Raw genomic sequence first — 23866 nt, forward strand, 5'->3', positions numbered from 1 at the left:
CTCTCTGTTCCTCTGACTCTGGCCTCTTCCTGATTGCCCCTCCCTTTGCCCCACCTTTGACAGCTGTCCCGTCAGTTGCTTATGCCCCACACTCTGGAATTCTGTTTGTAAATCCCTCCACCTTTCTACATCTCCCTCCTCCTTTAAGATGCTCCTTAAAACCCACCTCTTTGACTAAGCTTTTAGTCATCCCCTGATTTCTGCATCTTTGGCTCAGCATCCATAGCTTTTTTGATTCTGCCTTTGTCAAACACTTTGGGATGTTTTCTACATTAAAGGTACTGTATAAACACAAGTTTTTTTTGTTAAATTATGGATTCTAAGGGCTGGATTTTCCTTAAGCTGTCGGGAAGGAGGCGGGCTCAGCAGGCCAATTAAGGGCCACCCGGCAACAGGTGACGTCACAGCCTGAAATTTCATCTGTCAAGACGTGCTGACAGATGAAATATCAGTGTTTCACAGCTGTTTGAAGCTGTCAAACACTGACAGTCTGACTTCTAACCTGAGTCCTTCTACGCAGACTCAGTTAGAACTGTCACCGGCACTGAAAGCTGAAGGCTGTCACTTTTGACAGATCGCAGCCGTTCAGCTTTCAGTTCCGGCTGAGTGATGGACTCCCGAAGCCTAGAGGAAGAAAGGCTGTAAAGGTAAGTACAGGTAAGTAAAACTTCTTTACACACTTTAGACACACCAAACACACTTACCTTTGCACTCATGCACCCATCACTCACCTGAGCACCAACATCACGACCCCTCCAAGTTCTTCAACCCGACGGCCTGCCTGCTCTAACCTGGCGTGGTTTGGAGCCATCGGGAATCCCATACAACACCCCTCAAAATAGGGATTAGGCTAAAAACTGCCTGTTAACTACCTGTTAACAGGCAGTTAATTGGCACTAATCCCTTCCCGCCTCGGGTCGGCGGGTCCCAGTGCAGGGCGGGTACCCGCCTCCCTTGAAAATTACGTGGAGGCGGGTTTTGGGCGGGATGGTGTCGGGACCCCTGAATTCAGGATTTTTGCCCCCCACACGCCTGAAAGCCCGCCTCACAGCCCAATGAAAATCTGGCCCTAAGAGTTTTCCTACCACTGATGTTAGACTAGCAGCCTATAGTTAGCCTGTATGTCCTTTTCTCCCTTCTTGCACTCCCTCATTACTGCACTGAAATAGCCCTTCTAATCTCCCTTTCACCTCCCCACTACACTTTCTGTACTCCTAATGATTATCTTTAGTATTGTTAGTCCTAACTTTATCTCCACCTCCCTTTTAAGCATAGAAGCATAGAAGATAGGAGCAGGAGTAGGCCATTCGGCCCTTCGAGCCTGCTCCGACATTCAATGAGATCATGGCTGATCTTCTGCCTCAACTCCATTCACCGGCCCTATCGCCATATCCCTTGATGCTCTTACTAGTCAGAAATCTATCGATTTCTGCTTTGAATATACCCAATGATTGAACCTTCACAGCCCTCTGGGGTAGAGAATTCCAAAGATTCACCACCCTCAGTGTGAAGAAATGTCTTCTCATCTCAGTCCTGAATGGCCTACCCTTTATCCTGAAGCTGTGGCCCCTGGTTCTAGACTCCCCAGCCAAGGGAAACATTCTCCCAGCATCCACCCTATCAAGCCCTGTAATAATTTTGTATGCTTCAATGAGATCCCCTCTCATTCTTCTGAATTCAAGAGAATACAGGCCTAGTTTACTCAATCTCTTCTCATACGACAGTCCCGCCATCCCAGGAATCAATCTCGTGAACCTTTGTTGCACTCCCTCTATGGCAAGTATATCGTTCCTTAGGTAAGGAGACCAGAATTGTACACAGTACTCTAGGTGCGGTCTCACCAAGGCCCTATATAATTGGAGTAAGACTTCTTTACACCTGTACTCAAATCCTGTTGTAATGAAGGCCAGCATACCATTTACCTTCCTAATGGCTTGCTGCACCTGTACATTCACTTTCAGTGACCCATGTACAAGGACACCCAGGCCCCTTTGAGCATCTGCATTCCCCAATCTTTCACCATTTAGGAAATACTCTGCCTTTCTGTTTTTTCTACCTAAGTGGATAACTTCACATTTATCCACATTATATTCCATCTGCCATGTTCTTGCCCACTCACTGAGCCTGTCGAGATCCCCTTGAAGCCTCTTCACATCTTCTTCACAACTGACACTGCCACCTAGCTTTGTATCATCAGCAAATTTGGAAATGTTACATCTATATCATCCAAATCATTGATATAGATTGTGAATAGCTGGGGCCCAAGCACCGATCCTTGCGGTACCCCACTAGTCACAGCCTGCCATCCTGAAAAAGACCCGTTTATCCCTACTCTTTGTTTTCTGTCTGTTAACCAATTCTCAATCCATGCTAGTATATTACCCCCAATTCCATGTGCCCTAATTTTGTTCACCAACTTCTTGTGTGGGACCTTATCGAAGACCTTCTGAAAATCCAAGTACACCACATCTACTGGTTCCCCTTTGTCTACTCCACTAGTTACATCCTCAAAGAACTCCAATAGGTTTTTTAAACAGGATTTCCCTTTCATAAATCCATGTTGACTCTGCCCAATCTTACTATTAATTTCTAAGACGCTTTATTATTCTTTTTATTCTTAAATTGAACCCAACTAATTGCTTTCCTACTGTTACATCAATTCATTTCCCAGAACTAACTCAAACGATGCTTCTTTCCTTGTTGGACTGAGAACATACTGATCTAGGAAACATCCTGGATGTATTCTAAGAAGTTTTCTTCACTTTGGCTGCATACATTACCTTTACTCTAGTCTGTCTTGGGATAGCTAGAAATTGCCAATATTATTGTTCTGTTTATTTTCCATATCTCTTTGAACTATCTTCAGATCTCCACCTCTACTTTATCTCCACTGTTCGGTGACCTGTGATCTATACCAAAAATTGTACTATTTCCTTAACTCTATTCAAATGGATTATTTCTTAACTCAACCCCCCAGGAGTTCCTTATGCTCTTGCGCTGTGATAGAATCCCTTTCTCTCCCTATCTCTCCTGAAAATGTTAGAACCAGGAATATTAAATCTTGTCCAAACTTAAATCACATCTCTGTTACAGCTACTGTTTCATATCATTCCATAATTATTAATGTTTCTAACTCTCCCATTTTGTTTTGAATGCTTTGGGCATTCATGTACATACCACTCAATCCTGACTTCAATTTTTGGAATGTTGACTCTTATTCTTTTTCCTGGTTTTCTCAATTAATATGTGGATATCCCTTGCCCCTTTTATAGCAGTGTTTTTAGCTCTCGCTACCCCATAGCCTGTATCTTTCCCTTTTTCCATAGCATTTTCTCACCATTTACTTCAGCCTTCTGCTTCTATCTCAATAACTTTATTAAACCTCATCTCCTTCTCTAGTCTCAAACCTAGTGAACACAACACCATGCCATATTAGTTTATATTCTGCCCTACTATTTTGTTTATCCTCTCTGATTCTGTTTCTGTTCAGGTGAAGGCTGTCCCTTCCGTAAAGCCTCCTATTGTTCCAGAAATCCCTCCAATGTCTCAAGAATATAAACCCTTCTTCCTACAACAGCCCTGCAGCCACATGTTGACCTTCCTAACCTTTCTCTCCTCAACTTGTCCAGTGTACGAACATGAAGCAATCCAGAGATTACCATCCTTGAGGTCTTTCTTTCCCCCAAAACTAGTGCCTAACTCTTTAAATTCCCTCTGAAAGACTTCAAACTCCACCTGGAAGACCTCAAAGCTACTTATGTCTGTTTCATTGGACCACAGCTTTTCTCAGCTCTCCCTCCATTTCCAGAAGCTCTTCCATCTTTTTCATGATTTCCTTCACCCTGGCACCCGGTGATGGCTGCAAAAAAGGTTACCTATACCCTTTACTATAGAATCTCCCACTACTACCACTCTCCTATTCCTGTAGTCTGTCTGCTTCTCGGCTCCTTGGGTAGCCCCTTGTCCCACAGTGCTGCAGTGTTACTCAGGACCACCCTCCCCTGAGTCACTGGCCTACCCTGAGTCACTGCCCGCCTCAAACCTATTCCACACTAGGTACATATTGGATAGTTCCAGTAATTTACGGGTTCCCTGAACTGTAAGTCATGTCTCCTTCTGCCTTTGCAGACTGTCACTTATTATCCCTGTATTTTGAACTATCTGGCACTGCCTTTTTGGTGACCACATCCTGGAGAGTACAATCCAGAAACCCTTCATCCGCCCTTAGACTGCGGAGTATAACTAATTGCTTCTTGAGTATGTAGATCCTCTACTGCAGAGACTCAATTTTTTGATACTTAGTGCAAATGTGCTGCCCTAGATACACTGAAGATTTATGACAGCTGACATATCGCACTTCACGCACATCACAAGAGTTCTCTGCATGTCCATCCTTTTGTATCTAACTTAAAAAATGCTGAAAGGACCCTGAACTTGCACTAGTACCAAACTCTTGAAAGAATCAAACTCATCTTACTCATTTCACACAAGTATTAATTTTAGGGGGAAAGAATCCCCGCCCAACCATACCTCAAAGCTAAAGTGCACCCTCTTCTGGCCCTTCACCCTCTCCACTAGCTTCTCAGGACTTGGAATAGGAAGTTTTTAGCCTTTAACCTCAAAATAGGTGTATTTAGAAAACCAAAAACCACATATTCTAGTGCAAGTATTCACAACCAGGGAACATGGATTTGTTCATTGCACAACTAGATGACCGGAAATCAGATGAATAATTACCACGGGTTCCTTCGACTGCCAAGATTAGCAGTTAAAAACACCCGTACTTTATTTTATAAACATCTTGTTGCTTTGGCTTTCATCTCACGTCTCCATGTGCCAATTGATATTAAGAGGTGAGACATATGAAAGAGGTCTGTACATACGCAAAGTTACATTGTGCCTTGCTGCACAAGCACACTTGTTTTTCTTAAATATACAGACAACATCGGTCCCAAAGTTAAACATGAACAAGTTGGGAACTCGTGAATAGCCAAACATGGCTTAATCTACACTTCAGATTTTCAGTTCGGTTTGAAGCTCTGATTTGGGTTTAAATACAGATAAGACGGATGGGTTGAAAGTTTTAATTTTTGATGATTGTTAAGGAGCTGCAGTGAAATTTATTTGGACAGTCTCAAAATAAATTGGCAGTTGGCATTCTTCTGACGAGCTCAGGCACTTCGACGTAGCATCCACTTTACTGTGCATTGTGGGTAAGTACTTCTACCATGGGAATATTCCTGGAACAATTTCCTTATGCTTACCAAGAGCAGGTGGAAAGGAAAAGGAGACCCGGAGGGAAAGGAGATGACACGGAAGGAAAGTAAATGAGCAGGGTAACAAAGGGAAAGCAGAAGGAAACACAGAGAGCGAGGGGAAACTGCATTTGAAATCAGCCCACCTGGGTCAGTGTAATTGGTTTGTTCAGTATTTCACAAATTTATGAGCACCACAATGGCTTGCAGTCTGGATTCAGTGCATAGGCCATATGTTGTGCATCACTGTTATAAAGAGATAAGATTGAAAATTGGTCTCTGTTGCTGGCAATGAGCAGCTCTGCACTGCTAAAATAACCTTAATGTGCAATTTGCAATATCTATTCAGAGACAGATCACTCTGAAAGATACATGTGTAATTGAAAGTTACTTTAATCTAGTTCAATTTGAAAGACTTTGCCCTTCACCTCTGCAGAACTAAATTTAAAGCTTATCAGCTTCTGACCTAGACTGAAAATAATTAAAGATACTAATAGAGATGACTGCTCAGGAACATGAGGTCAATAATGACATCCCCATTTCTGTTAACTGTATATGAATTCCTTTCCTTCTATATTGAAAATGATTTCAAAATTCAACACCAAATTACAGATGCCATGTAATTTGCATTTTTAAATTGACTTGTTCCTTACCTACATGAATAACAAGTTAGTTTCTTTTGGAACGATTGAAGTGAATGAAGACCAGAAACATGGCTAATTCTCAGAGGAGTGCAGTGCCTAAACTCTGTAATGATTGGAATATGTGAAGAATAAAAATGACACTTGATGTAATCGAGGGTTGGAACTGTTATGTTTTATATCTGCCTGCCTTCCTGAAGTGAAATAATGGAGATGTGACGATGGGTGAATATTCTGGAGCTTGTTTGACACCCTTTGGGGATCAGGAAGTATTTATGCAGTACTTTCCCTCCAGGAATTAAATGGGTTGATTCGAATCCATGATAAGGTAGGTTGTACATGATCTGCAAAAGAAGGTCTGATGGGTCATATGACCTTTTTCTTGTTCGATAATTTATGTCCTTTAGTCACTTAATCTGACATACTGTCACATTCATCTTCACCTTTTCTCATTATTACTTAAAACCTAACAAGAGGCAATTTCTGCACAACTTTCAAGTATGCTCATAGCCTCAACATATGGATGGCAAACGTACTATCTTCTTTATATGGCGTGATGTCAAACAAAAGAAGACGTGAAATGTTGTTTTCAGCTTCCGAGATAGCAAGTATTGGTTATGTTTATGCTCCAATCCAAGGGGCTTACAGCTGTAAAATAGAAGGCAGCGTATTTTCATGACACTTTTAATGGTGTCACTTTTCCTGTGGGATTATACTTGTAGTCTGTTACTGGTGTATTCAGTTTAAAACCAATATAATGCTGCAAATTGGGTGAGACCCTGATGTCGTCATTTTATTTTTATTTTGGTGACCAAAATCCAAAATCATGAACTGAAAGCAAGTTGACTATTCTTCCTGCAAAGAGCAATTTGAATGCTTTATTTCCAGAAGGAAATTGTCATGAGTATGAGTGGAGGTCAAGTCCCTGGAATGGCAATGAGCGAACTGTATGGTGTGTCCGCTCAGATGGTGTAAATGTGACAGGTAAAGAACAGAATTTAACTCTTTAGTATGCATAGAATTTTTGGAAATTGATAGTGTAATCAGGGGTACAGCTCTGTTAATGTTTGATTTTAAATAATTGTTGATCTTTTCACCTTCCATTCATTACATTCCTCTGCCTTTGGAAATACAAATACAAGTTGTTTACTTTAAGATAAATGCAACAGACTTCCTGTTGCGATTTTAGCATTGCAGGTAATAGAATTCTATAATTGTAAAATATTTTTTAATGCCATACCAAATCCTCCTATTTCATCCTACAAATTGACTCCCCAACCATAACCCCTAGATCTTCCCGTAACATGTAGTCTGAATATCACTGACTGTCCCTAATCACCTCCTTATCTCCTTTCTCCTACTTAACTCCCTGTCTGTCCCTAACATCTCCACCACCACCTTCTGCCCCTGGAACTTCTTGATTTTCACACAAGCCCTCCAACTCTGGCCCTCTGCTCAGGAAAACATTGACACTTCTTTTGGTCTCCTGACCTCTTCTTTCCGTGCCCTTGTCCTCACCTGAATACTCTCACATCACAACCGTTGCCCTGGTACGACAGCCACCTCCGTGGTTTCAAATCTGTAAAACATACGGTGGAGTGCACCTGCAACTGACGGTCCTAGTTATCTATTGCCACATTTTGCTTGACCTTTGCCCACACAGTCACCTCTGGTGTACCCCAGAGTTCTATCCTCGACCTCCTGCTCATTATCATTTACATGCTACCTCTTGCCGATGTTATCACATATATGTGGTCAGCTTTCACATCTATACTGCTCACGCCCAGCTCCACCTTACTAACAACCCCAGGAATTTTGCAATCATCTACAACTGTGTATCTGATATTAAGACTAGGTGAGCTAAAAGCTTCTCTATCTCAATGCCTCTGACCTTGACTCTAGCTCCTTCCTGGCTGCGACTTCAGACATAGTCCAGAGGTGTGGAACCTTGTATATTGTTCGACCCAAGCTCAGCTTCCTAACACCACATCTAATCTGAAATCAAAACTGCAACATTGCCCACCTCCAACACTACCTCTCCCCCACTCCGGCACTGAAACCCTCATCGACTTGCAGCTGGTGTTTTCTAACACCATTCCCCTTGTACCACTTTTATTATTCATAAACTACATTTCATCCTTAATGCCGAATGTCCATGTCCTTACCTGCACTAAGGCCCACATCTCTCACTCTTGTCCTCACCAAACTGCACGGGCTTCCCATGACCTAAGCAATCCATTATAAGATTCTTGTGCTCACTTGCAAATGTTTCTACGGCCTCACGCTGCCTCCCTCCTTGATCTTCTCCAGTACTTTCCTCCTGTAAACACCCTCTGGTCCTCCAACACTAGCTTACTACTTGTTCCGCTGCTGCCTCTGCTCCATCACCAGTGGATGCTCCTTCAACTACCTTGCCCCACGCTCTGAAGCTCCCTTCCTCAGCATCTCTACCACGCCATATCCCTCCCTGTCTTCAAGAACATAATTAAAGACCCTCCCCTTCGAATTTGTTTTTGCCTCACCATGACCGCCTCCCCCTCCCCCACCACTTGGTGTTTCTTCAATATTCTCCGTGATTCACACAAGCGCTGAGATAATTTTCTGTCTGTATTGAATGCTAATGAAATGCAAGTTTTTATATGAGTAGGAGGTTGAAATGGTTCCTGCTAGCTCTATCCACTATGAAAATGGGAAAACAAGATATGTGTAGTCACACTAATGACCTTTAACCTAGCTCTTTGCTCAGCTGGGGTTCAGGTGATGTCTGAAAGGTCAGAAGTGTAAAGACACAAAACTGTGCGTTTGCAAAGTTAACTTTCACTTTGAAAACTTAAGATATCTTCATGATGGACAGGGCTGTTAAGAATACCTTCGCACACAGATGTCCTTGGTTCCTTCCTACAAGACATTGTAAAATATATACAATGTGGTGCATGGCAACATGAATCAGAACAGCTTTATATTAAAAATTATTATTTATTAAACATGTGGTAGTTACATTCATAATTCAAACTTCTAAAAGCTGTGTCATAGCTTTTCTCCCATATTTCCCTATTTGAGCATGATTTTAGTAATGTTAATAAACATTGCAATATAAAAGCATACATATTTAATCTCCAGTATTATTGAGCCTTATGTATTTATAGTATCTTTGTTAAATTCAGGAGGTTGCTCTCCTCGGAACCAGCCAACTGCTACCAGACACTGCCATCCATCCTGCACTAAACCATACTCCTTCTGTACACAGGTAAGCAATCAGGAGCAAAATCCTTGTTCCCTATAAATATTTATCCATTTAATAGTTATTGACTGGAAGCTTAAAATCTGGCTGCTCTCTGCTTTTATGTTCCAGTTGTAATATAAATGCTGAAGCACTGGTTTTAATTATGTTCTGTAAAAGTGCTATAGATTTGCTTATAAAACGATCGATCTACCACACAATGGCAATAAGATTTTTCCACGACCTGGTGCGATAAAGTAGTGGGAGTGAGACAGTTTATCAGCAAATGACACTGCCGTGTGGATTTATATTGTATTTGCCAAGTGCTTGGGTTGGGCCAGTTTATGAGGCTTTAACCTAGAAAGTTGTGGGGTCAAAGCCTACTGCTGGAAATTATGCTGGCACCTAATCCTCATAGTACTGTAGAGTGTAAGGAGTGCATCGCACTCCTCGGTGAAGTACCCTTGGAATGAGATGGAAAACCACATAAAATCTGCCTATCATAGTTGAGAAAGTTTCTGTGGGACTAATTCCCAAAATGTAGTGGCGTGTAATTAATATTCTACAAAGTTAACCTTTATGATATCCTACATTCTGTATGGATCTAATGCAAATGGAATGTTCAGTCTTACTATGGAGTATCCACACAGGCTTCCTTTGCATAGGTTCAATTCAGGTCCATTAGAAAGAAGAAATCATTTACATTTACATAGTGCCTTTCACAACATCAGGACATTCCAAATAACTTTACAGATAATGAAGTACTTCTGAAGTGTAGCCACTGATTTGGGAAACACAGCAGCTAATTTATGTGCAGCAATACAAACAGTAATAGGTTTAACAACTGGATAATCTGTGGAATAAATATTGGCCAGGACACTAGGAGAACTCGCCACTCTTCTTCAAAATAGTGCCATGGAATGTTTTATGTCCACCTGAGAGAACAGGTGAGGCTTAGGTTTAAAGACTCATTCGAAAGATGGCACCTCCAACAGTGCAGCATACCCTCAATACTGCACTGAGTGTCAGCCTAGGCTATGTGCTCAAGACTCTGGACTGGGGCTAGAATCCACAACCTTTGGACTCGAAAAGCTGACACCTTAAAACAGTAGACAAAGGAATTTCATATGAATGCATTAAATGTTTAATACCACACAGCATAATTGTTGAAATTGTTGTATCATTTTTTTGCATCAATTGTTTAATTTGTTATTCATTATGAGAAGTTAAATCATTTTGGTATCTCAGGATTTTTCATGATTGGTATGGTCAGTAACATCATTGTACATAAAGGGGGGACATGCTGGCTGTTATATGATGGGGAAGTATAATGTCATTTCATAGAATCATAGGGGGAAAATTCAGTTGTTTGCGCCTCCCGTTAGCGCCTTAAGAGGGCGCAAAGCAACTAGCGCCCAGGCACGGCAATATTTGCGCCACTCGCGAAATTAACTAGACATTTTGCGGCGGCGTTAACCACTACTGCCACGATCTCCTGCGCCGGCAGATCGTGACATCAGTCGAGTGCGCAATGCCCCGGTAGCACCCCGGACCGGATCTTGAGTGGCGCCCCCTGCCTTACCGCCTGCCGCTAGCAACGACAAGTTGAGGGGAGCGTTTTGCAGTCAGAAAGGGACTGGGGGAGCACTATTTAAAGGCGACCGCTTCCTGCCTTTTTTTGTTGGTGACATTTTTGCGCCACGCATTCTGAGAGAGAGAGAGAGAGGCTTCTGGAGAGATTCAACGCTGTGTGAAGGAGTTTTGAGTACTGAGCAGCACTTTGCAGGTTCATTTTGATTTGCCCTTCCTTGCTTCGCCAGCGCTCTGAGGTAGCGCCTCGCTCCTTGGCCTTTGCGCCTTAAGAAAGGTGTGAAGCGCCTGATTTAGCGCTCCAATCACCTCCAGGGGCGATAAAAGCCAAGTTTGCCGTCGGAGGTGATAATTAGCACCAGGCGCTAAACTTTGCGCACGGCCGATAATGGTGCCCCAAACGGGGCGATACTGAATTTTTCCCCCATAGAATCATAGAAGGTTACAGTACGGAAGGAAGCCATTTCGGCCTATCGTGTCCACGCCGGCCAACAAAGAGCTATCCAGCCTAATCCCACTTCCCAGCTCTTGGTCCGTAGCCCTGCAGGTTAGAGCATCCCAAGTGCACATCCAAGTACTTTTTAAATGTGGTTAGGTTTCCTGCCTCTACCACCCTTTCAGGCAGTGAGTTCCAGACCCCCACAACCCTCTGGGTGAAGAAATTTCCCCACAAATCCCCTCTAAACCTTCCCCCAATTACTTTAAATCGGTGCCCCCTGGTTTTTGACCCCTCTGCTTAGGGAAATAGGTCCTTTCTATCCACTCTCTCTAGGCCCCTCATAATTTTATACACCTTAATAAGGTCTCCCCTCAGCCTCCTCTGTTCCAAGGAAAATAGACCCAGCCTATCCAGTCTTTCCTCATTGCTAAGATTCTCTACTCCCGGCAACATCCTTGTAAATCTCCTCTGTACCCTCTCTAGTGCAATCACATCTTTCCTGTAATGTGCTGACCAGAACTGCACGCAGTACTCTAGCTGAGGCCTAACTAGTGTTTTATACAGTTGACGCATAACACCCCTGCTCTTGTATTCTATGCCACGGCTAATAAAGGCAAGCATTCCGTATGTCTTCTTAATCATCTTATCTGCTTGGCCTGCTACCTTCAGGGATCTGTGGACATGCACTCCAAGGTCCCTTTGTTCCTCTACACTACTCCGTGTCCTACCAGTTAATGTGTATTCCCTTTCCCAGTCACAAAAACACCCATCAACCATTACCCCATGCTTCCTGTCTCCAAGCCAGTTTTGAATCCAACTTGACACTTTGTCCTGGATCCCATGGGCTTTTAACTTCGTGACCAGTCTGCCATGTGGAACCTTATCAAAAGCCTTGCTAAAGTCCATATACACTACATCAAATGCACTACCCTCATCTACCCTCCTTGTTACCTCCTCAAAAAATTCAATCAAGTTTGTCAGACACGACCTTCCCTTAACCACTCCATGCTGACTATCCTTGATTAATCCGTGTCTTTCTAAATGAAGGTTTATCCCGTCCTTCAGAATTTATGTAATCACATGTAAACAAGCAGTTGATGGTCTGCTTCAGAAACTCTGAGAACAACTTTCAAGCTGCTAAAGGAGATTTGAAGAGGCTGAAAAGTATTTGTTATATGTTTAGTGAACCCTTGAAGGGTGTGCAATTCTACAGAGGACGTAGAAGTATTTGCCTTGTGACTATATCAGTTGAGAGCCAAAAACTAGTTGAGTTAAAAGAAACATACCCAGCAGGGATAAAAGAAACACAATTATCTAAACAGCTGCAATACCTTTATAATAAATTATATTATTTAAAAAGTTTAACAAGAGAAAATTTGGGCCAGGAATTAATCTTAGGCGGTGATGCTAAATGGATGGTAACAGATCGGCCGCCCGTTATTCGTAGCGCAGACAATGGAACTGAATATCAGGCGCTGTGTATAACAGGCGGCCAATCCGATACCACCCGTTTTGCGCCACAGCTCGAGATGAATTTCTAGGCCCTTATATGTGCAATTTGGTCAACATTTTGTTGTCTGTTTCAATTTTCCTGCAGAACATGATTTTGATTAATGAGTTCCAGTAAATACAGTATAAAAATTGGCTCACGACTAGCTTCTCAAAAGCAACTAGGGATGAGCAATAAATGCCGGCCTTGCCAGCGACACCTACACCCCGAGAATAAATAAAACAAAAGTAACACATAATCGTTACGACTGTTTTCACTGTGAACAGGCATTTACTGCCCCCTGGTGGCAATATAATCAGTGTACAGCCGTGTAACTTTTGAGTGCAGTCACAATCTTCTTGTAACTTTTTGTTGCAATATATTTTCAGTTTTCATTTTTGTATGATTTTAAAGCTGAGTTATGAAACAAAATTAAATAATGTAAGGAATCATAAAACATTTTTTAATTCTCAATATGTTTGTGACTAAGCAAATCCCAGGGGCTGGTGATGAACCTGGCATGATCACACTTGGCTCAATACTGGTACAAGTTACAGCTGAAGTGACGTGTACAAATCTGGTTGTTGTACGACACCAAGGATATCCATGCACCGGAGGCAGAGTAGAAAAGAACACCCAAACTGATATCTAGCTTAATGTGTCTGAGCTAAGATAGAAAAGTTGATTTATTGTTAATTTTGATGTAATTGTACCCCTCAGCAAACATATTGTAGAGAAATTACCATGGAGGAATATTTCCTTTTGAAAGTATATGCCATTTCTGATGAGTACAGAAGGTTGGCAACTTAATTTTTTATTTTTTATAGGCCTCTCCAATGTTCTCCCAGCTTGCTTTCCTAGCTTCATCTTGCACAAATTCAGACTTATGCAAGACTCCAATATTCCCTTGAAGTCCCACTCACTCACTTCTGGCCTTGCCGACCTCCACTGGCTCCCGTTCTCCCTGCTCAGTAATGCAAGATCCTCCAATCCCAACATGGCCTTGCTCAATCCCACCATTACAACCTTCTCTAGCTCTTGTGTCTCAGTTCATAGGCTGCACTGCTCCAATTGTCATCCATCAAATAGACCAGAGGGCATCAACTCTCCCACACGATCAATAGCAGAGCCTTCAGCTTCATCTCCCTCAACTCTTGAATTTTCTTTGTAAAAGCTTCCCCTTACCCCATTACCTTGGTTAATTTCTGCCGAACTTTTTCAACCAAAGCTTCGATCACTGCCCCCAACACTGTCCTAACTCTTGCCAAGAGCCTGTTCCCCACCATTTGAAGCACCTTGGAACATTTCATTGCATTAAAGGTATTATTTAAGTGCAATCTTGTTTTATTATATGGGGGAATAGGGAAGTACATGACTGAAAAAGACTCTGCAGGTCATTCCCAAGAGGAAATACCTCTTAAATGCCCACTCCCTTAAATATCTATCCAATTCTCCCGTACGTTTTCTCACACTATTTGTCTCCACTGTCTCTCTGGGCTCACCATTCTGTGCATTCACCAGCTTTTTAAGATAGTTAAATCTAACTATACCTCCACTTTTCTAAGCTTGAGTCTTTATCGGCATGTTCTTGAATTTGTGGCAATCTCAAACATATGGGGCTGGATTTTGCGGTCAGTGGCGAACGAACGCTGCTAGCTAGTCCATAGACTTTCTATGAGTTTTTGCATTGGGACTTGATGTGATTAGAAAGCCACTTCAGTGCAGTGCCCACTGCAGGGGGTCTGGGACCTATGTGAACAGGGCACCAACTGTGTATCTCTTTAGCCAGTGAGATTGGAGAATGGTTACTGAGGCATGCAGAGTCTGAACCAGGAAGTGTCAGTTAGAATCTTTAATTCAATGCCAAATCAAGTACAGAAAGCGAAATAAAGAGAGGGGAAGAAAAATGGGGTTCAGAGAGAGAGTTAAAAGAGACAAAGGAAAAGTTTAAAAAAAAATCTCCAACAATAATTAAAATCTGAAGGAATGACTTTCCACACTTGTAAAAGTTAATTTTCAGTGCCAGGGAGGTTGTTTGGCAGTAATTAAGACTTATCACACTGTTAAAAATTAACTTACACTGGAATGGACAAGCCCTAACTTTTTCTGGCATATTTAGTGGGTATCTGTCATGCAAGTACAGCAACTTCATGCTGTTGCATGTATTTCAATGCCAAGTCTCTTGGCGAAATGCCATTATAGCAAAGCTTCTGGAGGAGCAGGGCAACTCGGACAGCAACTTCCTGATTTACACATTTAACTGTGCACGTGCGGTCGTTGGAAGTTGTTGGCACTGTTAGCTTCACCGTTACTTTTACCGCAAAATCTGGGCCATTATTGGGGTTCAATTTATCGGCGCTGAGACCACTGTTGTTTACCATTTATATAAACATGTTAGACATAGAAATGGGAGATATGGGGGTCGATTTTCGTAGAGCCGTCAGGCGGGGTTTCAGGTGTGTGGGGGGGGGGGAAATCCCGAATTTGGGGGTCCCAACACCATCCCGCCTAAAACCCCACTCCACGCAACTTTCAGAGGCGGCGGGTACCCGCCCCGCAATGTGATCCGCCGACCCCAGGCGGGAAGGGATTAGTGCCAATTAACTGCCTGTTAACAGGTAGTTAGGCAGTTTTTAGCCTAATCCCTATTTTGAGGGGTTTCGTGTGGGTTTCCCGATGGCTCCAAACCACGCCAGGTTAGAGCAGGCGGGCCGTCAGGTTGAAGGAGTTGGCGGGGTCACGATGTCGGCGCTCAGCTGAGTGATGGGTGCATGAGTGCAAAGGTAAGTGTGTTTGGTGTGTCTAAAGTGTGTAAAGAACTTTTACTTACCTGTACTTACCTTAACAGCCTTTCTTCCTGCAGGTGTCGGGAGCCCATCACTCAGCCGGCACTTAAAGCTGAATGGCTGCGATCTGTGAAAAGTGACAGCCTTCAGCTTTGAGTGCTGCTGAGAGTTCTAACTAAGTCTGTGCAGAATGTCTCATGTTAGAACTCAGACTGTCAGTGTTTGACAGCTTGAAACAGCTGTGAAGCACTGATATTTCATCTGTCAAGAACTCTTGACAGATGAAATTGCAGTCTGTGACGTCACCTGTTGCCGGGTCACCCTTAATTGGCCTGCTGAGCCCGCTGGGTGGGTTCAACAAGGTCAATCAAGGGAAAATTGCGCGGATTGGCCGGACGTCGATGTAGAAACATAGAAACATAGAAGATAGGAGCAGGAGTAGGCCATTCGGCCCTTCGAGCCTGCTCCGCCATTCAATGAGATCATGGCTGATCATCCAAATTCAGTACCCTGTCCATGCCTTCTCCCCATATCCCTTGATCCGTTTAGCCTCAAGAAATATATCCAACTCTTTCTTGAATATATTTAATGAACTGGCCTCCACCGCCCTCTGTGGCAGAGAATTCCACAGGTTCACCACTTTCTGGGTGAAGAAATTCCTCCTCATTTCAGTCCTAAATGGCTTACCCCTTATCCTTAGACTATACTATGACCCCTGGTTCTGGACTCCCTGGCCATCAGAAACATCCTTTCTGCATCTAATCTGTCCAGACCTGACAGAATTTTACAGGTTTCGATGAGATCCCCTTTCAATCTTCTAAACTCCAGTGAGTATAAGCCCAATTGACACAATCTCTCCTCGTACGTCATCCCTGCCATCCCAGGTATCAGCCTGGTGAATCTTCGCTGCACTCCCTCCATGGCAAGAACGTCCTTCCTCAGGTAAGGTGACCAAAATTGCACACAATACTCAAGGTGCGGTCTCACCAAGGCCCTGTACAACTGCAGCAAGACATCTTTGTTCCTGTACTCGAACCCTCTTGCTACGAAGGCCAACATACCATTTGCCTTCTTAACCGCCTGCTGCACCTGCATGCTTACCTTCAGCGACTGGTGCACAAGAACACCTGGGTCTCTTTGCACTTCCCCTTCTCCCAATCTATTGCCATTCAAATAATAATCTGCCTTCCTGTTTTTGCCACCAAAGTGGATAACCTCACATTTATCCACATTATAGTGCATTTGCCATGTTTCTGCCCAATCACCCAACCTGTCCAAATCGTACTGGAGTTTCATGACATCCTCCTCACAGCATACCCTCCCACCCAGCTTTGTGTCGTCTGCAAATTTGGAGATATTACATCCAATTCCCTCATCCAGATCATTAATATATATTGTGAACAGCTGGGGTCCTAGGACCGATCCCTGCGGTACCCCACTAGTCACTGCCTGCCACTCGGAAAACGACCCGTTTATTCCAACTCTTTGCTTTCTGTCCACCAACCAGTTCTCTATCCAAGTCAACACCTTGCCCCCAATCCCTTGTGCCTTAATTTTGCACGCTAACCTCTTATGCGGGACCTTATCGAAAACCCGAAAGTTGTAGTCCCGCCTTCTTCCCAACAGCTTCGGGAAAATCAACCCCATGATATTGAAATTTGCAGATGATCCCAAAAGGCTGGGGCTCTTTGTCTGGAAAAGAGAAGACTAAGAGGGAATCTGATAGAGGTCTTCAAAATTATGAAGGGATTTGATATGTTGATGTGGAAAAACTGTTTCCACTTGTGGGTGAGTAATATATACATGAGTAATAATATATACGTGAGTAATAATATAGCCACTAACAGAGCAAACAAAGAAACTAGAGGGAAACTTTTTCTGCTGGTTGTGGATTCTAGGACTAGGGGGCATAGTCTAAAAATTAGAGCCAGACCATTCAGGTGTGAAATTAGGAAACACTTCTACACACAAAGGCTGGTAGAAGTTTGGAACTCTCTTCCGCAAACAGCAATTGATGCTCGATCAATTGTTAATATTAAATCGAAGATTGGTGGCTTTTTGTTAACCAAAGGTATTAAGAGATATGGGCCAAAGGCGGGTATATGGAGTTAGGTCGCAGATCAGCGGTAGAGAGAAAATGGAGAATTATAGACCAGTAAGCCTGACATCAGTAGTGGGGTAAATGCTAGAGTACATTATAAAAGATGTAATAGCAGAGCACTTGGAAAACAGTGACAGGATCGGACAAAGTCAACATGGATTTACAAAAGGTAAATCATGCTTAACTAATCTACTGGCATTTTTTGAGGATGTAACTGGTAGAATAGATAAGGGAGAACCAGTGGATGTGGTATATTTGGACTTTCAGAAGGCTTTCGATAAGGTCCCGCATAAGAGATTGGCGTGCAAAGTTAAAGCACATGGGATTGGGGGTAAGGTACTGACTTGGATAGAGAACTGGTTGGCAGACAGGAAGCAAAGAATTGGAATAAATGGGTCTTTTTCCGAGTGGCAGGCAGCGACTAGTGGGATACCGCAGGGATCGGTGCTAGGACCCCAGCTATTCACAATATATATTAATGATCTAGACGAGGGAACTAGATGTAATATCTCCAAGTTTGCAGACGACACAAAGCTGGGTGGGCGTGTGTGCTGTGAGGAGGATGCCGAGAAACTCCAGTATGATTTGGACAGGTTGGATGATTGGGCAGATGCAGTATAATGTGGATAAATGCGAGGTTATCCCCTTTGGTGGCAAAAACAGGAAGACAGATTATGATCTGAATAGCAATAGATTGGGAAAAGGGGAAGTGCAACGAGACCTGGGCGTCCTTGTGCACCAGTCACTGAAAGTAAGCATGCAGGTGCAGCAGGCGGTTAAGAAAGCAAATTGTATGTTGGCCTTCATAGCGAGAGGATTCGAGTACAGGAGCAAGGATGTCTTGCTGCAGTTGTACAGGGCCTTGGTGAGACCACACCTTGAGTATTGTGTGCAGTTTTGGTCGCCTTATCTGAGGAAGGATGTTCTTGCCATGGAGGGAGTGCAGCAAAGATTCACCAGACTGATACCTGGGATGGCAGGAATGACGTATGAAGAGAGATTGGGTCGATTGGGCTTATATTCGCTAGAGTTTAGAAGAATAAGAGGGGATCTCATTGAAACTTATAAAATTCTAACAGGACTAGACAGACTAGATGCAGGAAGGATGTTCCTGATGGTGGGGGAGTCCAGAACCAGAGGTTACAGTCTAAGGATAAGGCGTAAGCCATTTAGGACAGAGATGAGGAGGAATTTCTTCACCCAGAGAGTGGTGAACCTGTGGAATTCTCTACCACAGAAGGCAGTTGAGGCCAATTCATTAAATATATTCACAAAGGAGCTAGATATATTTCTTAAGGCTAAAGGGATATGAGGAGAAAGCAGGGACAGGGTACTGAATTTGGATGATCAGCTATGATCTCATTAAATGGCGGAACATGCTCGAGGGGCTGAATGGCCTACCCCTGCTCTTATCTTCTATGTTTCTATGATCTCATTGAATGGCAGAACAGGCTCGAGGAGCTGAATGGCCGACTCCGGTTCCCATGTTCCTATTTTCCTATGTTCTTTACACGTAGTGTAGTGAGTATGTGGAAATGTCTGCCACATGGAGTGGTTGAAGCAAATAGTATTAATGCATTTAAGGGGAGGATTGATCCCTACATGAGGGAGAAAGGGATATGGGGGCAGGTGGGAAGAGGTAATGAGAATGGGGTGAGGCTTGTGTTGAGTGTTTACACAGACCAGTTGGACCAAGTGGCCCATTTCTGTGCTGTAGATTCTATCTAATGTATTTTCTTAAGAACCTTGAACACTTGAAAGATGTCTCCCCAGAGTCTTCTCTTCTCCAGAGCAAATAATCCCAGGCTTTTCAACCTCTCCTCAAAGCTCAGATACCTTAAGCTAAGTAGAAGTTTGATTGTCCATGCCTGGAGACCCTTGCTATTATACAGTGGATAGGATTGTACACAGTACTTGACGGTGCAGCTGTGCCTTGATCAACCTCTTCCTCACCCCCTGGGATTCGTGTTCTGTCCCACTGGCTGTACTTCTCTAGAACGAGTTGTCCTTCCTTACTGCTGCAGCACATTCCACCATTGGTTTCAGTAAGCCAGTCACCAAGACCCCCAAATCACTCTCCCGTGAGGTGCCTTGAAGCCGATTTAAAAAAACACAGTTTTTATATTTAGCGTTAAAAACCAGAGAAAATTGGAGGGGAAAACAAATTAAAGCCTAAAAAAAGGTTAAATTTGGAGAAAATGAAAAAAAAAAATATTTTGAGCCTCACTAAACCACAAGAAAACAAACAAGAGTCTAAACAGGTGCAGTTAACATAAATGTCAACCCTCAGTTATTTACACAGTTTACAGATACCATTTTTATGAGCCTCAATGACAGTTCCAAAAGTTTCCATGAACACAAAATGCTGTCAAGCTATATTAGCAGTAAAACATATTTATAGTATTTGTGAATAGACTGTATGCTGAAAAAGGTTGTCTGCTAAAGTTTATGCTTAAAGTAGCCGGAACATCATCAGCATAGTAGTGAGAAGCACAAATATTTAAAAATGTGACTGAAATATGAAATTATTGATGCTAAAATTCAATTTTACAGTGTGTGCTGTGAACAGTATATTGCAATCAATGTAGGTACTTTGTGCTTTAGAGCCTATCATCACTCTACTGTATAAAAGCACTTAATATACCTATAATGTACATTTTCATTCTTTTCTCGTGCTGTCTCCATGATAAACCATACTTGCTCTTAATTGAGTCTCGGATGTTGATCAGTAGTGCACTTCAAGATGATGTTTGGGTGGCCAATAACTAACATGTTGACTATGAGTGTAAGCCTATTCAATTTTGCCACAATGCCTCTTTGAATACCACTTACATTATCCAATTCACAATTCACAATTCAAATCGCTCTTGTATCCTCTTGGCACTACAGGTCAGGTGTTGCAGACATGAGCTAGCACTTAAACTCTCTCTCGAGCTCTTCTAAGTGCTAAAGGAGCTCACCTCAAGTTACCATTCTACCAGAATTTGACATTGAAAGCTGAGATTTACGCACATTATTGCAGTGACATCATCATGCATCTTGTATATAGACATCATGAGATGACGCACATGCATCTCTGGATCCAGTATGATTAGGGAGATTTATTTTCTCACCAACCACTGCACTGGCCTGAAAAACTCCAGAAATCTTTCAGTGGAAATTGGTAAAAAAAAAGAACATTTTAAAGATAGCCAAGAGTCAGAGGATCTGAAATTGCAATAACACCATTGCTCCAATGGAATTGTGGTGGAGTGGGTCCGGCCATGCCATATATTGTGGGTTCAGCCGATTTATATATGCGGGGGCATGCAAGCTGCTAAATACAGCCAGCAACACCTCAGGTATGCTGAGTGGGGGAGGAAAACTAAGCAAGAGACGGAATTTATGCCCCAAATAGAATACAAAATTATCGGGGCCAAGGTCTTTCATTTTATTCCTAAGACTCCTAACATTCAAGCATAGAACATTGAGGCATCCATTTTCCCCACTCTTTAGTCTGATGTGCTTGTTTATTTTGTCATCGGGCCTGAATTTCCGATCGGAGGCTTCCTGCGGGCGGGTGCCTCCGATCGGAAAAAATCTATGCATTTACCTGCTGGCTCCATAGGTCCAGAGACATTCGATCCTGGGCCTTGGCTCTAGGAACGGCGCAGAGGCCCAGGTATCCCAGGGGCGCGTGCGGTTGGCAAGCATCGCTGGGATCATGTGGGCCATGGGGAACCAATCAAAGAAGGGAATCTCCCTTCATACTTTTGACAGGCCTCCACGCACAGATCTGTCAAAAGTGTGAATGGGGATCACTTAAAAAACAGTTAAACATTAAATAATCTTAATTTTTAAATCACATATTTAAAATTAATTAAAATTACATTAAATTAAATATTTTAACAAAAATTAAATTTTTTGAAAAATATAATTAAAGTTTTTTACAAGGCTAAAATAAACTTACTCTTTTTTAAGTATTTTAAAATTATAAATGAGTGAATTTTTTTTTAACTGCTTTTACCAGGCGTAAGATTTTTAAAGGCTTTCAGCGGGCGGAAGTTGTGCAGAAAGTGGAACTCCCTGCCCGCAGAGGCCCTTCTCCCGGGCAGGTGTGCGATCTGTCAAGAGGATTCTTCACAGATCGCAAGTGCTGGGTTTTAACGCATGCGCTTCGCATGCCTAAACCCGGCACTTGCGCGGCCCCTATGAGTACGTACATACCTCGTACGCACCTGTAAGGGTCGCAAAATCTGGCCCATTGTTTCCCTCCGTGGTCATATCCTTACACGCTCACACTTCCCTGCTGTATCAATGTCTGCACTTAAATTGCCATCTACCAGCCCTGGCTCTGCACCCTATTATCCAACTTGTGCATCTATTTCCATCTCCATTGTATTTTATGTTCCCTCTTTCTAGGTCTGCTCTGTTTGCTCTCCCCATCTCAGTTTTAACCCTCCCCACTGCCTAACTGAGCCCATATAAAAATAAAGGACGCTTATTTATGGTTTTCATAAAATAATGGACAGAATTGTGGAATTCAGTCTGTAGCACCAGTAAAAATCTCAGAATAAAATGTAATAAAAATGGAATTTGTCTTATTCAATCACTGTAAATCAGTGCTACAAATACCTCAATTGTTATAAAGTAGTGTTTCCTCTCACTCACGGTAAATAACACCATAGGATAAATATATATATTATGATATGGCTGCGTGTGTGTGTGTGTGTGTATATATAATGTGTGTGTATATATAATGTGTGTGTGTGTGTGTGTATATATAATGTGTGTGTGTGTGTGTGTGTGTATAATGTGTGTGTGTGTATAATGTGTGTTTGTGTGTATATATAATTGTGTGTGTATATATATAATTGTGTGTGTATATATATATAATGTGTGTGTGTGTGTATATATAATGTGTGTGTGTGTGTATATATAATGTTTGTGTGTGTGTGTGTGTATAATGTGTGTGTGTGTGTGTATATATAATGTTTGTGTGTGTGTATAATGTGTGTGTGTGTATAATGTGTGTTTGTGTGTATATATAATTGTGTGTGTATATATATAATTGTGTGTGTATATATATATAATGTGTGTGTGTATATATAATATGTGTGTATATATATATAATATGTGTGTGTGTGTGTATAAATGTACGTATAATATGCTGAAACTATGATTAAATGAAATCAATTGGAAATAAGATGTACAATTCAGTGCTACTAGAAGCTGTCACAGTGAAATAGACATTGAACACAATGGACGCAATCTGGTGCGGCAGCTGTTTGAGCGTCCTTTACACACTGCGGCCCGTGCTTTGTCAATTAAGTGAAAATGTCCATTTATCAGGCATGTGTGCCGCAATAAATGGCTGGACTGGTTTAGGCATTTAATCCAAGTGTAGGTGCTTTATAATGCTAAGGACATCCCAGATGAAATGTAAGTCATTAGAATTAGGCATTGTGTTGGTAGATAAGAAAGTCAGACATTTTCATCTTTTTTTTACATTTTTATTTTCCTTCTTTTTGAATAGGCTGTAGGGTTAACTTTATTATTTGTAGTGACTGGGTGTTGCAGTAGTTGAGAAGACTTTTCCGTCAAGTCTTTAACTTTCTTATCCACCAGCACATTACATCATAGTAACGCCTTCAATTTTGTCTGATTTTTTTAACGGTCACAAATGGAATGTCATCGGCTCTGTGGGATTTTTGCAACAGACCTTTTGTTTTTAAACATGTGGTTTTTTTGTTGCAAGTGTTGTGATTTTTCTTCACAAAGGGACAAAATCAATGGAGCAAAGCCCTTGACTTTTAAGTATCCATCTGAGCTTCCCACATAGACAAGTAATTCCTGTTGCTCTCAATGTCAATCACAGAAGAACAGGTACATGCACACACAGAATGGCGAACACTGAAATACTGGGCTCTTTCATGCCTCGGTGCTGGCACAAACCTGTATTTACTGCATTCCACATGATATTAACCTATATTTCTATTTCCAATGCGAGCGTAAATGTTTAGTATTCAACAACAACATTTCACACTTGTGTGATATTTCTGCGAAGAATGTGGGTAATTTCCAGTGCAGCACAACAGGAATTTTGCGAATTTCTAAAATGGTTATTTAGTTAACAAACAACATTCAAAGATAAAATGGTTTCTTTCTTGACCGTAACCTGGAAAAGAGTCGCCAAGTATTACTGAACCACTCCACTGTTGTGGAAGACTCGAATTCATTACTTAGAAGCATCCTGTTGTGTTGTTTTTGAGAACTTTATGACATATTGTTACAAAGAGCTATTTTTAAGAAAAGGTCATTTTATTATACATTCTGCTCTGAATTCCAAATAGCTTAATCCAAATT

At 42.1% G+C, this 23866-nt stretch overlaps 1 protein-coding gene across 1 annotated transcript in view; it reads left to right on the forward strand.

The window, feature by feature from the left end:
- Positions 1-23866, forward strand: part of thsd7ba (thrombospondin, type I, domain containing 7Ba) — a 1218118-nt gene that overhangs the window by 1161997 nt on the left and 32255 nt on the right. Inside the window, exons 25-26 of the mRNA XM_085986643.1 lie at positions 6785-6880; positions 9061-9143. Coding sequence (XP_085842769.1) covers positions 6785-6880; positions 9061-9143 — 179 coding nt within the window. The remainder of the gene's footprint in view (positions 1-6784; positions 6881-9060; positions 9144-23866) is intronic.

This window comes from Somniosus microcephalus, chromosome 4 (genome assembly GCF_052327205.1).
Source record: "Somniosus microcephalus isolate GS21.2 chromosome 4, FLI_Smic_1.0, whole genome shotgun sequence".
Taxonomy (NCBI): Eukaryota; Metazoa; Chordata; class Chondrichthyes; order Squaliformes; family Somniosidae; genus Somniosus; species Somniosus microcephalus.